At 39.6% G+C, this 16,553-nt stretch overlaps 1 protein-coding gene across 3 annotated transcripts in view; it reads left to right on the plus strand.

Annotated features, from left to right (window-relative positions):
• The window catches only part of CPEB4 (cytoplasmic polyadenylation element binding protein 4), a 71,646-nt gene continuing 62,553 nt past the window's right edge, over positions 7,461-16,553 (plus strand). For 2 of the 3 annotated variants that reach the window (XM_005694541.3, XM_005694543.3), the window contains exon 1: positions 7,462-9,621. In XM_005694541.3, coding sequence (XP_005694598.1) covers positions 8,497-9,621 — 1,125 coding nt within the window. In that variant the 5' untranslated portion in view covers positions 7,462-8,496. Of the gene's footprint in view, positions 9,622-16,553 lie in introns of all 3 variants that reach the window. The other variant, XM_005694540.3, reaches the window with a different exon arrangement.

The raw sequence follows: 16,553 nt of genomic DNA on the forward strand, positions 1-16,553 counted from the left end.
GCTCTTCGAAGCCCTCTGTGTCTTGCTTCTGAATGCCATGGTGTGATGACTGGGGCGGTGGAAGACATCTTAAGACCCTGAAGGCAAGGGCAAGAACATCCAGAGATTCCAGCCTATAGCCTTGTCACACTTGACCAGCCAGCATCAGCAACTGCTCACCTCTAGACTTCTTCATGTGCAATGAAAATCACCTCTTCTTGCCAGTCTTACTCATACATTCTGTTACTTTCAGCAAATAGTATTCCTGACCTTGTAAGTTCATGGAACCTCAGACTTTTCAGAATGGCTGGAACAGTGCTCTCAGAGTTGCAGGTGATGATGCTGAAATGTCCTGCAGGTACTAGTTCATCGGGTGCACGGGGTACCACCTTCAGGAATCTGGCAGTGCTTTTCAGACAATGGCTCCCATCCCACCGGCGCGCATGAGACGGTTGTAAACGGTACACAGATAAGACAGTATGTAGTCTTGAATCACACAATGAGAAATTTAGTTCCTTTTACATTCTTTTTCAGTCCTTCACAAGTAAAGAAGACCTTTCCAGGTTGGGCTGGCGAGTCTTTCGCTAACCTTAGTAATCTTCCCTTTTAACAAAGAGAAAGTCTCAGACTTATGGCCTTTGATATATATACAGGATCTAGGAGCAATTCAATACCATTATTTTGTTTTCATTGTTTTAAATGTGATAATTTCCTTTTGATTATAGCATTTTGGGTGGCAAATCAAGTTGCCTAGACTGGATATTTCTGTGCTCTTTAAAGCCAGTTTATAAAAATGTTAAAGGAATGACAATGTAGAACTACAGCCATATGGCAACAACTGGAAGGCTGGGATGAAAAACACTGAAGTTTGAAGAACAGAATTGAATGCATCAGGAAGCTACTGAAAGTATTTAAGCAATAGAGTAAGGTCAGTAGACTATTTAGAAAAATCCAGTGAGCAAGGCCAGGTATTAAACCTGGCTTCCGCAAAAAGAAAAAAGAAAAATCCTGGTGAGAAATAATCAGGTTTAAACCAAAGCAGAAGGTGGGGAGAAAAGGGAGATGTTGATGTAGCAAAATGAAGAAAACATGGGACCAATCATTAGCTGATGGAGAAGTAGAAGGAGGAGCTTAGAATGACTCCTAAGTTTGGCTGAGGCAACCCAGAGAATGAATCATGGCACCACTGAGTGAGCTAGAGAAAACAGAAGGGCACCAGGGCTGGGGCAGTGGGGTGGGGTGGGGGAGTGAAGTGAAGGGTTCAGTTGGTCACATTCATGGAAGGAGCTTGTTAAATTCAAATGGAGATGGCCTGTGGACCAGTGGCTCTCAAAGCGATTTCAAGACATCAACAGCATCAGCATCACCTGAAAACTCATTAGAAAGGCAGATTTGTGGCTTTACCCCAAAAAGAATAGGTATTTTACCCCATACCTATTCAATCAGAAATTCTGATTCAACTTGTTTTCCAAGTGATTCTGATGCTTATTAAAATCTGAGGACCATTGAACAGAGGGTGGAGTTTTGAGTCAAAATACCTGGGCAAAATAACCTAGTTATTTTAGACAAGGCCCTCCCCTGGACCTGTTTCCTCAACTGCAGAATGAGGTCATTGACTTGGCTCTAAGACCAAAACCAAGTCATGAAACCTCTCTGGGACTACATACCCAACCCCTGATATCTGCCTCCCTTGCTTCCTTGGTAATAAAATATCACTTTTTAACTTAACGCATATAGCATGAAATAAAAGACTATATTTCCCAACCTCTTTTGCCATTAGCTGTGGCCATATGCCAAATTCTGCCCAGTGAGAAGAGAATGAAAGTGATGTGTATGTCTTTTGAGAAGTTTCCTCAAAGAGAAGCATTGTGTCGTTGTTCCTTTTTCCTTTGGTCTGGAATACACATGTGATGGCGGAAGCTTATCAACTATCTTATATCCCAGGCAGAAGTTAAATTCCGAGGAGGGAAGAGCAATGAAATAAAAGGAATGCTGGTTCTGATGATTTCTTAAAACTACCTCACGAGCCCTATTATTGACTCTTACAAACTTCTTTTATGTGAGAAAGGCACTTTTTGTGTTAATTATTCTTCATTTGGATTTTCTGTGCTCTTACATTATTATGAGAAAATCTTTTGTACTTTATGAAAAAACTTAATCAGAACATTGTTGGGGCAGGACCTGAGAATCTGCATTTGATGGGCTCCTATGGGGACTGATTATACTTTAAGGTTGGATGATTACGAATCTGGCTTCCCTTCCCAGGTGGTGCAGTGGTAAAGAATTCACTTGCCAATGCAGGAGACACAAGAGATGTGGGTTCAATCCTGGAGTCAGGAAGATCTCCTGGAGAGGAAATGGCAACCTACTCCAGTGTTCTTGCCTGGAAAATTCCATGGACAGAGGAGCCTGGTGGGCTGCAGACCACAGGGTTGCAAAGAGTTGGACATGATTAAGCAGGCACAACACAGAAATATACATACATATATATATACACTCCAAGAATAGAGAATCAAGAAATTTGGACATAAAAGGGCCATCTTTAGTGTTTTTTAAAAATATATATTAATAGATGACTTTCTTTGAAACTTTATTGCTTACCAGTTCCAATATGAAATTTCTTTGGTAGTAAATATTCTGGCTGAAAGGAAATCATCAAACTGGACCAGTGCCGCTGGGGTCAAGGCTATACCGGGACTAGAATTTTGGTCTCTAACTCCTAGATCTCTGACCTCTGGACTCTGCAGATTCTCTGCAAGCTCCCAAAAGCTTTTTCCAGCATTGCAGGTGAAAATCCCCTAGTCTAGCCACAGCATGTGAGATGGCAGCAGTTCGGCTGCCTGGCTGTGGTTTTAATACAGGGAAGTGAAGTGCGTCCAATCAAAACGGCCAGGGGTAATCTAGGTCAACTGCCCATCCACATAGGTGACTGGAGCCACAAAAGAATCCAAGTCATTCCATGTGATACAAGTCATAGTTTGGAAGGTCAACCTCACCTAAATCTTTGCCAGGATTTGGTGATTTCAAGTGAAGCCTGTCTCTGTCCTAGACCTTTCCAAATCTTTTATTCAGTAACAGTGTACTGGAAGAACTGGCTTCATCAGTCACCACCACAATGGGTTGTTAACTATGGACTTCATATTAATGATAATATCAGAAATGGGAAAGTAGGAAAAAAATAGTATTCAAAACGCAGAGGGTTTGTGCAGGTTATAAAACAATAAACAAAAGGAGAAAATGTAACCTAGCAATTAACTGCAAAAAAAAAATTGGTGCTTTCCAAGTAAATATACCCACTTTCCAATATTGAAACAAGGTGAAGATCAGAGGTGAGTTTAATAAAATCTGCTTTCAGGACCTGGTTCTATTTCTGTCCAGGCTGCCTTCTGGTAGTGAGCTTCTACTCTTGGAAAAGAGGATATTCCACAAGTAATTTCATCTTTTGCTCTTCCCCTAACTTCACAGGACCTGCTTTGGAATGTAATTATTATATATATTTTTGTTTCAGTAACATATATATTCCTTTACTATGTTAGAATGCTTATTAATGCTGCTAGGCAAAATAACTGCTAGGTATAAATCTCTTAGGGGATTGGACCATATACTTGCCTGGACTTGTCTTCTCATTACAGCTCCCCACCCAGGACAACACCAAGGACACCGTGTCCTTCAGTTCCATTACAGAACTGGGCCACCAAATCTAAAAAGATCAACTGCTTTACATATTTCTGCACCTGATGAGCATGTGTTCAGGTAATATATAGTAGTATCTGTTGGCCTTGTGTACGTGTCATATTTCCATAACGTGCCTTGGTATCTCATGGAAATAAACCAAAACAGACCGCATTGTGCAACTCCAGGGGAGTGGCATTCACATCACAGTCTGTGCTGCCTTATGGAGTTGCACAGTGTACAACCTAGGCAACCTTGGGTGGTGGCTCTGATTGCTAGTCATCAGACAGGCCCCTGAGGAGCTTGGGTGTGTGCTGTTGGGAGAAGACCATGTCTGCTTCAAGGGCAGTGGTGGAAGACATTAGCCAGCATGGGGCAGAGTTCATCACGCTGTGTGATTATGGGGTGGGGTTTATACCACTTGTCAGGTTTAAAAGAGGCTGATGAAGGAAATATTAGGGGGGCTCTGAGTTTGGGTCTGGTTGACCTCAAACCCCAAAGGGGGCTGGGCCAGCAGAGTCCATTCACTAGCTTACAACTTCTTGGAAAGTGTGTCAGCTCTCAATGGACAGGAAGGGAGATTTTTTTTTTTTAAGGTTTAATAAAGAATAATCTGGTAGCTCCTTAATGTCCAGGGATAGCTCCCTTTCTCTGCAACCTGAAAGCTTCCCAGTGAGCATGTTTCATGGGAGGGGCTCTCTTCTGCTAACAGAGTTTTCAAGCCAGCGCTCATCTGCAACTGTTGATCTCTTTGGAAATCCTAAACAGAGCTGCTGAATTGTTGTCATGGTTACCTGGGGCAGTTTCTGAGCCATTATGTTCTCAAGGAAGGCAGTTCTGAGCTCGGTATCCTGGGTTTCTGAGTAGTCAACTGACTCAAGAGAATTGTTTCCCTCTTCCTTCTCCCATGCTCTTAATTGCTACCCAGAAGTCTGATGTCTCCAGAGATCATCTTGGCTTCAGCCCAGCCCAAACCCTGATTTAGCTTTAAAAGATCAGGCTGACCAACCAGCATCCTGACTATGGCGCTGGTGTGCCTCCTCCCTCTACAAAGTGACCTAAGTTTCTAGATTCACTCATGCATGCAGTTTCTGGGAAAAAGACACTGGTGAAGTGGTTCTCTATGCTTAATATGTCAATAAGGAACTGACATTTTTGAAAACCTCCTATGAACCCAGGACTTCACTGTAATTTACTACTTTCTAGCCAGGGAGGAACTATCATTCAGATTTTATTGATAAGGAATCAGGGGATTGTAGAGGTGATTCCTGCCCAGAGCTCTACAATTAGGCAGTAGAAGATCTGGGATTCAAATAAACCAGTTTGGTTCTAAAGATACCCCTCTTTTCTTCAAGCATGGCAGCTATTTCAGCCACTAAGAATTGGCAGCCCCCAAAGACTCTCAACCATCTACTGAATATTAAACATTCATTCATTCATTCAATAAACATATTCTGAGTCCACTCTGTGCCAAATCCTCTGAAGGCCACTAGCGACACACAGATAAATCAGACAAAATCTCTGCCTGTGAAAAAAAAAAAAAACCTAACTGACAACCAGAAGTAACTAAATGAGGAGAATCTACAAGATGCTACACAAAGGAGAGTCAGGGAAACCATTCTGGAGGAAAGGACACCTAACTGAACCACCTCAGTCTCAAGGTATGGCCAGTTATGGGGAATAAACAGTAGAATAAGACCCAATCCCTAACACTCAAGGAACTCAAAGCAGAGTTACAAAGACTCATGTTCAGGACATAACACAATAAATAAATAAATAAAATCACTGATTAAGATCCCAAACAGGTGTTCTACATGGAATATGGGAGGATTGATAAACTGAGGCAGCAGAAGTTGGGGCCACTGAGGAAAGGCTAGGTAAAGGAAGTGGAAGTCATTTCCTTTCATGAGATCTTTCTTAAAAGTCTGTGATCTCTCCTTTTTACTCCCTACTTTTTGCCATAGTCACTTGTGGATCTACTCTGATTTCTTCATTTTTCATTTTCTACTAAAGGAAGATACTCACTATTCAACATCTTTAGAACCTTTGCTGAGAGCAAGGCGTTAATTTAGATCCTGATGGTGGTCATGTACAAAGACAAGGAACCCTTGAATAGCAAATGAATAACCTAAATGATGACAGTTTGAGAGATGTTAGCCCCAAACCAAATGGCAGACCTGAAAAAAGGATTCAGGAAGAATATCACTGTAGTTGGTTTGTTCACTCTTTTTTTTCAGCATCCATTCGCTTATGATTCCTATCTATCAATACAAGGTCCTCTCCTCAAAAAGCCCACAGGTGACCACAGGTCCAGGAGACATAAGCAACCATTACAATAGAGGGTGACAAGCATGAGAAATATACTGGGCCATGGACAACCATTTAAGAGGGATTTCAGAAGACAGAGTTGGTAGCTTTTGAACCGATTCCTAAAACTAAATTAGAGTTTACCAGGTGGAGGAGAGAGGAAACGGAAGGTAAAAGGGAACTGAGATTATATTTGGAGGAGCTTGTTGTGGGGCGTTTGGAGGAGATGAGATGTTAAGATATACTGCCCCCAGAGTGCAAAACCCTTGAATATGAGGATAAAAAGTTTGGTCTTTTTCAAGGAGGTAGTGGGCAGTCGTAGAGAGAGCAGAACAGGTGAGGATCCTGGTTAAGATTCTTCATTTTGGAAATGTGCCCCTAACAAGCGGGTAGGGTACATTAGAGCGGATGGGGATAAGGAGGGCTCGGCCACGGACGCCGCAGCTGTATCTTTGTGCCTGAAACACTGCACCGGACGGGAGCCTAAACCAAGCAGGAGTGGGGGTGGGGGGATGGAAGGTGAAGGGAGAGTCCCGTGTAAGATCCACTTTCAGGACAAGCACATACGCAATTCTAGACACCTTACAGCAGCTGGTAAAACCCGCCTCCTCTTCCAGATCCCTCCGGGGCGGAGCTCGAGTCACAGCACGAGATGCCTGGGGAACCACGTTTACTCTGGGCAGTCCTCCCGATCATCCGCGGTTTCATGGGTAGCCAATCCGATCTCCTACTCCTGGACTCTTCTGCACAGTGCTAGGAAAATCCATTTTCTTCCGCGCGCCCCTGTACGCTCCTCCTGCAGAGCGTGGTTAAGCGAAATAAACAGCGCAGTAGTCCTTTGCCCACACTAAAGATGGCGACTCGCTGGGTTCCCTCTGGGTAGTAGAGCGAGTTCCAGGCTCCAGGCCTCACTGGGCGAGGCGCAGACGGAAGGGGCGTCTCTCGACGCAACTTTTCGACCTTCCTGGGAGGGCACCTGGGTTGTGGGCGTGGCCTTATCTGAATTCTAGCAGCTTATTGGCCTTTAGGCAGGTGGGCGGGGTGTCTGGCCTCACCCACCCCTCCCTTCTCGAACCGGAAGTGTCTCTCGGTCTTTCCAGCTGGTTGTCATTTCACTCGGCTAGGTCCTGAGGAGAAGGACTCAGCCGCGGCTGCTGGACCCGGGCACCGGGAGGCGGCGGCGGCGGCGGCAGCGGCAGCAGCAGCGGCGGCGGAGGCGACAGCAGAAGAGGAAGAGGAGGAAGAAGGAGAGAAGAAGAGCCAGGCGGAGTTCGCAACTACGACGGCGGGGACTGCGGGACCGGGGTAAAGCGGCGGCGACGACGACGGCCCAGCAACCGTGAGGAGAAACAAAAGCCTTCTAAATTATAGTTAAAAAAAAAATCTGGGGGCAAAAAGAGAGAGAGCAAAGGGGGGAGGCCTTTCTTTTTTAGAACAACTAAGCTAGTGGGGTTTTCTTTTTTCCCTCTCCCTCCCCCCCCCGCACCCCCCCAACCCCCATCCCCCCACCCCCCCCCGCGGAGAATCGAACTGAGAGAACTGAACAAACCGCCCCTGGGTCCCATGAGGGAAAAAAACCCCGGAGCCGCAGAGAGGGGAAGAGGCCGAAACCGCAGGACCTTCCAGGTCGCCCCCTTGGTCCCCGCACCCCCGGGCCGCCAGCTCGTCCTCGTCGAGTCTCCCTAATCCATCCTGATCGCGACACCCCCACGAGGGAGAAACGGGTGTGTTTCCAAACCATTTCATGGGGGAGAGAAGGCCAGGGGGAGCCCAGGAACAGCGACCGCAGCAAGATCTGCACCCAGAGCTTCAGGAACAGCCCCAGAGGCCAAAACTGCACCCCGTGAAAGAGCAGAAACAGGATCAGGAAGAGCAGAAACCTCCCTGCAATCATCTTTCCATTAGTCAATGCTGATTTCCTCTCCCGCAACCAGGAATTTGCCCCCCACCCCAGATAACCTAATATAATCTATCTATATATAAATATATAATATATAATGTTCTTAAATTATTCCTGATTTTTTTTAACCAAGCTGCCAAGGAAAGAACCTATTCTCCTCTTAGCCCTATTCTAATTTTTATGTGAGTGAATCTAAACTGCTGAAGAAGACCATATGTGATTGTTAAATTATATATATATATATATTTTTACTCCTCGCAATGCTTATTCTTCTACATCCATAGATGCTTGAGAAGCTGTGTTTTTGTCATTCATGTACGTTTTCCTTTGGAAAAAGAAAGCGCCTATTTTACTAACCAAAGACTTGATTTTTGCCCTCTTCGTTTTTATTCCCTCCTAGAAATAAGCCTAGTTGGATTCATGTCAGTGTTTTAAGATTGCTTTTTTTTTTTTTTAGTTTTTTTTTCTTTCAGAGACCAGAATTCCAAATCTGAACTATTTAGGGTGATAAGCTGCATCTTTGAGTTAGCTAAAAATAAGACGTTTCAAACAAGCAACTTACATTTGGAGTAGAGGATACAAAGGCTTGAGATACCAGGTTGTTTTTTATCTTAAGATTCTGAGCCTAAAAATAATAAATGGGGGATTACGGGTTTGGAGTGCTAGTGCAAAGCAATACTGGGAATAAATCTGCTTTTCCAGTCAGATTCCATCCACATCTGCAGCCTCCACACCATCACCAAAATGCCACCCCCAGCCCTGCTGCTTTTATAAATAATAACACAGCTGCCAATGGCAGCAGTGCCGGGTCAGCTTGGCTCTTTCCTGCTCCGGCTACCCATAACATTCAGGATGAGATCTTGGGATCAGAAAAAGCAAAAAGTCAGCAACAGGAACCGCAAGATCCTTTGGAAAAGCAGCAGCTCTCCCCCAGTCCAGGTCAGGAAGCTGGAATATTGCCTGAAACTGAGAAGGCTAAATCTGAGGAAAATCAAGGGGACAATTCTTCAGAAAATGGCAATGGGAAGGAGAAAATAAGAATTGAATCACCAGTGTTGACAGGGTTTGATTATCAAGAAGCCACGGGGCTAGGTACTTCTACCCAACCCTTGACATCAAGCGCATCGTCTCTCACTGGTTTCAGTAACTGGTCAGCAGCGATAGCGCCTTCCTCCTCTACAATCATCAATGAAGATGCAAGTTTCTTTCACCAGGGAGGGGTCCCGGCTGCTTCGGCTAATAACGGTGCTCTGTTGTTTCAAAATTTCCCCCATCATGTCAGCCCTGGCTTCGGAGGCAGCTTCTCTCCTCAGATTGGGCCTCTCTCACAGCACCACCCTCATCACCCTCATTTCCAACATCATCACAGCCAGCATCAGCAGCAAAGGAGGTCTCCTGCCAGTCCCCATCCCCCACCTTTCACACATAGAAATGCTGCTTTTAACCAGCTGCCTCATTTGGCGAATAATCTTAACAAGCCCCCTTCTCCGTGGAGCAGCTACCAGAGCCCCTCTCCTACACCGTCTTCTTCCTGGAGCCCAGGAGGTGGTGGATATGGTGGCTGGGGAGGTTCCCAAGGCCGAGATCACCGTAGGGGGCTGAATGGAGGAATAACGCCCCTGAACTCCATCTCGCCTTTGAAGAAAAATTTTGCAAGCAATCATATTCAGCTCCAGAAGTATGCTCGCCCCAGCTCTGCCTTTGCTCCTAAATCCTGGATGGAAGATAGCTTGAACAGGGCTGACAACATTTTTCCTTTTCCGGTAAGATTATGTTCCATTAATAGATTAAGGTGAAATAAGGAAACGGCATGGTGTAATATCTATGTAACTAAGAGAGTTTGAATTGTCTGTATTCATATCAGAGCTCTTGGAAAAAGAGTTCATTGTTAAGACATTATTTTGGCAGGAGAGCAGTGTAATTCAGAATAAAATATTCAGCTGTTCTTTTTTTGTAATTTTCTAATTGTTATCTTTCCATAGATAACCATATAAATTAGCATAACTGTGAATACCAGGTAGCTAGTGATGTCATGATTATTAACTGCAGTACCTTTCTAGCCTGACAAGAAAATCGTGGTAGGTTTTTCCCTACTTACTTAGGTGAGAATAAATAATGTAGATATAAATATATTTCATTATGGAAACTGATTAGCATTTTCTGCCCATACGCATAACTATATACCCTCCCAAATTTGTTTTTCACCACTGTAAGGTAATGATTCGCTGAAAACCAACTACTGAAATATAGTTTTCTCCCTGATCATATTTTAAACCTGAAACCTCTCTGAACCATGCAGTCTGAAGAGTTTGCAGTTATCAATTTGGAAATTCCTATTAAACCTTTTTGCAAATTCTGGCTTGCCTTGTGTCAATAAGGACTGCTAGAGAAATGATGTAGATATTTTCTTGATCCCCAATTATTTTTGAATACTATGAAACTGTTGGTCTCAGAGTGACTCTTATGATGCCTTTTCACCCATTTGTTTATTTCCCAGTGTTAACACTAGGGGTGTAGATAATTAAACCATTCCTAAAAATAGGTCCAGACAAAGATTACTTGTCTTTTTTGCCATCAGTGTATTCTTATTCTCCAACATCACATTGTTTGATGTTTTTGAATTAATGAGCAGCCAGTCTAGTTGATAGATATAATATAAAGGGAATTTCAGAGTTAATTGAGCATCAGATGCCCTACTAAATTTGTTTCCTTTGGGGGTATGATCATTTATAAGTGTTTAGGAAATTTATATGGGTTATAAGCTAACACTGAATCAGTCCTCACAGTGAACCCCACAAGGTAAGTTCTATTATCACCCCCATTTTAGAGATGAGAAAATCATGAGCATCAGCAAGATATAATAACTTGCCCAAGAGCACACAGCTGATGTACAAACTCTAGGCTAAAAAGCAAAGATTAAAACATACTGTGCTATATCTAAAAAGTTATTTTAGAGATCTTTCTAAAGGCTAAACAGATTTCAAAATAGTGATACTGTATCCAGATGTGATGTCAGCACAAGTGGAATTATTTGTTTTAATTAATAATTTGCTCGGAGGGAAGTTTGCTAAGAGAACCCTGTGTCATTCCCAGGAATTAAATATCCATTATCTAAGGATATAATAGTTAGGATATATCAAAATCTAACAGGTATAATAGTTAGGATGTATAAAAATATTTGGTGAAACCTGGTTTTGAATTTTTTTAAATATTTTTTTTGCCCAGGTTGAAAAAAGATGTTGGCTTTTGTTTTTAGAAAGGGTTTTTACTCAAACTGAAGAGAGCAATTTTCAAGCTTTAGTGATCAGGTAAAAGGCTGTTTAATACATTGGCAATTCCATGAAGTCTGTTTTTATTTTTTTTATTTATTTATTTTTAAGATAAAGCTTACAGAGGTTTTGTCTTCCTAAAATCATGAAACAGGACAACTAGAAAAAATCTGTAACTAGACACACAATAACCTTAAATAGCTTGTTCCTCCAAATTTCTTTGAAAAACACAGTAACATAAAAAACAACAATAAAATTATTCTTAGCATCTATTGAAGTTTTGCTATTCATGAAGTCTGTTTTTAAAAAGTTGGTTTTGATAGTCTTTTGAACATAAATTTAAGGGAAGTTTAATGCAAAGGTAACTTTTGCAAATTATTCATATATTCCAAATTAAAAAAAAATCCAAGATGGCATTCTCGACATTTTAACTGGGTTAAGATTAGCTCACAATTGAAAATACTTTTCTTTTTTATTTTGCTACTAATCAAGTGACGGAATGGATTTATGTGACTGCATAGTTTGTTTTCCATTCTCAGTTTACTGACTTTTGATAAAGATTTGCTTTGAGAAATTAATTTCAGAAAGTGACTAAATTATATGTATATGCACATTATTAATATTTTTATGGGGCTGATGAGATGTGTTTAATGTGAAATTTTTTCAGTCAGAAATTTCTTAAGAGATCAAGCTGATGTATGAAATAATAATGTAGTAGACTAAGATTGATACTAAAAGATATTGTTAGAAACCAGGTCTTCCCTTAGAATTGTTGTCTGCTATGCTGAGGGTGGAAAAAAGGAAGAGTCAATATACCTGGTTTAAATATTGTAGGATTAGAAACTAAGTTGTAGATTTCTGTTTACCATCCCCACCATTTTTAGGAGAATGTGTGTATTTCTGTGTGTGAGAAAAGAGAAGAGAGAGAGGTTGGGAGGTGGGGAGCTGAGAGAACAGTGATTTGAAAGTCACAATAAATATAAGTGATATGAAAAAATTCCTAATTGAGTTTTGAAAATATAAGAAATTAGTAAACTGAGTACCTTGGAGCTTACTTAAATGAGTGCAGAGGTGTGTATGTGTGTGTGTGTTTAAAGAATTATTCTTTAGAAAAAATCTTTGGCCAAAAAAAATGCCATTTTGAGTTGATACGGATTACTTGGTTAAATTTGATATGAAAACATTTGAAGGAACATTTATTTGACTGGGAGCTCAGATACCTAGTTTGCGGTCTTTGCCCTATCAAAGTCATAGCATCTGGGGGCCTCAATTTCTTCATAAAATTGGCATGGGGGGTGACCTAGTGATTTCTAAGTTCCTTATGATCCTAAAGCAAGCTACTGTGAAATTTAAACTGCTGCAATCACAGTCCATACTTTTTTCTAAACACTGCTATCTCATTTAACTTTATTAACTTAAACTAATAATTTTAGGAAAGATGTTTTAGACATTAGTAATTCAATTTCAGTCGCTATTAAAAAGAATTCCTCAGTTGTTATAGAGAGATCTTAAAACTTACTGCAGAAATTACAGGATAGAATTTACATGGTTATATTATAATATTGGTATTCAAAGTCTAGCATGTTTTACTTATTATATTAATTAAATTATTATATTAATTATTATATTAAAAGGAAATAACTTACCTGAAATGTAACTAATACTGGGCAATGTTTATTTTAGTTTGAAGTGAATCAGAGTGGTTTTTACATTTGTTTAATAGAGGTTTGGGCACATACAGTGAATTAAAATTCATTATGACATTTTAAATTAATTTTTGGGGGCCAGTCTTAATCTTCTCTTTTATCCATGTTTATGAAACCAGGAGCAAAGATTGAAAATATTGAATTATCTTCTAAATAAGTGATATGACAGGCATTATATCTTAGCATTTTCTTTGTATTAGTATATGTGCCGCCGAATTCTCATTACGTGAATTCAGATAACATGCCTCAAATCCAGTTTTCAGATAACTAATGTATATTTAATAATTGCATACTTATGATAATGTTTTTACATGTATTAATTCATTTCACTCAATAATCCTATGAAGTAAATATTATTGTTATTATTACTATTCACACATGAGATTAGGCTTTTAACCATTATACTACAGTATCTTTTCACATAGACATGATGCAGATGAGGAATTGGGGGGTGGGGGTAAGAAATGCCTGCCAGAAGCGTGTAGGTAAGAAGAAAATTTTTACAGTGAATAATTGATATCTGATGATCAAAAGCTAATTATAAAGTTTTGAAAGTGGAAAGTAGTAGAATATATTTGTCAACTTCAAAAGATTAAACTTAGATAATAGCCCTCAAATCAACGTTTTTTTTTTTGTTTGTTTGTTTTTAGTACATGCTAGATATCAGACACTGAGGTTATCTCACTTCCTATATAGGATTTTTCAACCCTATGAGGTTTAGTTTTATTGTCTTAATTTCAAAATGAAAAAACAAGGTCCATATCTTGTGAGTAAAGGCATGATTTGACCCTTACTTCAGGAGGAAAAGAATCCTACCTGTCCTCCTGAACACATCATGTAATCCTGATGTCCAAACCAAATAATGTATTGGGGCATCTGCCAATAATTATATTTGAATATAGCACTTTTTTGGAGGGGTGCCTAGATATTCTGTCCTTACAGGAAGTAAATGAGAATTGTGTGCTATAGATTCTAGTATTCTGTTATATTCAGCTCAGTTACGCCCCCATCTCTGTTAGCTAAGAACCAAGAAGTAGGCCAAAAAAGAAAAAGAAAACAAAACAGAAGAGGGGAGACAAAATCTGTCGCAAAGATGATCTTAAAACTGGATAGTTAGGGAAACATTTTAGGATTTAGAGTCCATTTGCTTTGGTCACCATGGATTTGTTAAGTTGTCTTAACCAGGCAAAATAATTCATGTCACTTTAATAACTCTCCTTGTGTTGTCAGTTTATTGATCTACAAAATTCTACATGGCATCTTATATTTGAAAACAGAAAGTTACTGCATTGCTTTGTCCAAAAGTCATGGTGAATTATTAAAATTATCTAAAGTGCAACTTTATTACATTTTTTTTTCATGTAGTCCCAAGAGAGATCTTTGCATAGGAAACATTTTCTTTGACTTATTATATTTATTTATATTAGAAGAGGGGAAACTCATTATTTTTAACTGTAAAGCATTGGTTGGATGGTTCTGGCTCCAGCAGAATTGATATATTGGGGAAACCTTGGGAAAAATCTATCAGATGCAATTTTACTTCTTTTTATAGAAAGCCTTTTAACTAGGTTTAATTGCTTTTATGATGAAATCAAAACTTGGGCAGGGTAGTTTTGAAAATTTTTATTTTCTGTTGTGTCTTCAGAAAAACCATGGAATATGATCAACATACTGTTCAACATCTTTCAGGAAATGCCTGTTTATTTCAAGCCTAGTGAATGTGGTTGTGTTGCTAGTTGCAATTGGAAAGATGCTGTTAGTTTATGAGTTTATGCTTTTGAGAATAGTTTTTGTTGGTATTCATAAGAAAGAAATGGAAAAGTAGGCTTAAAGTTAACATATGCCTGTTTTGAATTTTGCAGTCTAAATTTATTTTCTGTATGACTTTTCTCTCTAGCTATGAGGAAAATAAGCTTGAAGTACCATTATCACATTTTTTTCAGCACTACATTGTACTTTAGTTTTTGGTCCCAACATAGATAATATATATAATGCATTTCTCCGGGAGCTTGTAACATGAGCATTCATTTTCATTTTTCCTGACAGAAGTCATTTTATATTGTTCAAAGAAAATCGTTCTTGCAGAAATTAAAGTGTATTTTTGCCATGATAAATTTATAGTAATATATAATTTTTTAGAAGGAGTTTATAATATACTTTATAATATTAGAAGGAGTTCAACTTTCAAGTTTTTAGAAAATTCTTAGTATATGGAAGTATATAGATATAGATCCTATTTTAAATCAGTATCTGAAAATGATACTTGGATAATTACTGAGAAGGGCCATTGTATGAGGCCAAAAATACAGTATACTGAAGCACAGGTCCTGGATCCAAACAGACTTAAATTTGACCCTGATCTCTATTTAGCTTGACCTTGAACAAGTCACTTCAATTTGGGAAGACAGTACCTCATCAAGATATTAGTACCTATAAGTGAAGGGTAATTGTGAGGTACTTTATGTGGCCATATTAAGTAGCTTAGATTTTTTTGTTTAATTTAAAATAAAATTAAAATCTTTAATATTGAGTACAATCTTGAAATTAAAGTAATCACAAAAAGCTTTGGTATCTGTGACAGATTTTTGAGCAGTTCTTAATGTTGTATCTTATCATATATTCTACACTTCTCAGAATCGTCTTTTTTTTTTTCTTTTTCTTTTTGGCCGTGCCACCTGGCATGCAAGAACTTCGTTCCCTGACCAGGGATCGAACCATGCCTCCTACAATGGAAGGGAAGAGTCCTAACTACTGAACTGTCAGGAAATTTCATCAGAATACTCATTTTAAATAAGCTAGGTGCAACCCAGGACAGATAAAACATTTAGCAGAATTATCAGTTTCCTTGAAGAATTTAAATTGTTTATATACCTAAACTTTTATTAGCAATAGCAGTCTGCATTTTTCAGTAGCCTAAAAGATTTTGCCTATTTTTAAGAAATTTACAACATTTGATTGTTTTTGTATACATTAAAGGAGACTGTACTTTGATGGGGTTGGTTAAGGGACAGGAAAGGTATCAGAGATTTAATTGGATATGTTTTAACTTTTATCCTGGAATTAAGTTTTTTTTAATATATATTTTAATTAATTTGTATAATGGGCTTCCCTGGTGGCTCAGCTGGTGAAGAATCTGCCTGCGATGTGGGAGACCTGGGTTTAATCCCTGGGTTGGGAAAATATCCTAGAGGAGGGAAAGGCTATCCACTCCAGTATTCTGGCCTGGAAAATTCCACGGAGTGTATAGCCCATGGGGTCACAAAGTGTTGGATGCAGCTGAGCGAATATAACACATTTATTGAGAACTTTCTATGTTATGAGCTAGGCACAGGTCTGGATATCTCATAAAAATGGTTTTGATTTGATTTGTAATTATTTCTGATCTGTTCTAATCCTTCAGTTCAGTTCAGTCGCTCAGTTGTCTCTGACTCTTTGTGACCCCGTGAACCGCAGCACACCAGGTCTCCCTGTCCATCACCAACTCCTGGAGTCCACCCAAACCCATGTCCATCGAGTCGGTGATGCCATCCAGCCATCTCATCCTCTGTCGTCCCCTTCTCCTCCTGCCTTCAATCTCATTATAAAAATGTTAACAACTAGCCCAATAGTTATATTTCATCTTAATCCATGAGTTGTTTAAACTTTAAGGAAAACTAACAGGTTAAGCTTTAGGTATAACAGAAACAATGTATAAATGACATTTTAAAATATTTTATTAAT

Source organism: Capra hircus, chromosome 20 (assembly GCF_001704415.2).
Source record: "Capra hircus breed San Clemente chromosome 20, ASM170441v1, whole genome shotgun sequence".
NCBI lineage: Eukaryota > Metazoa > Chordata > Mammalia > Artiodactyla > Bovidae > Capra > Capra hircus.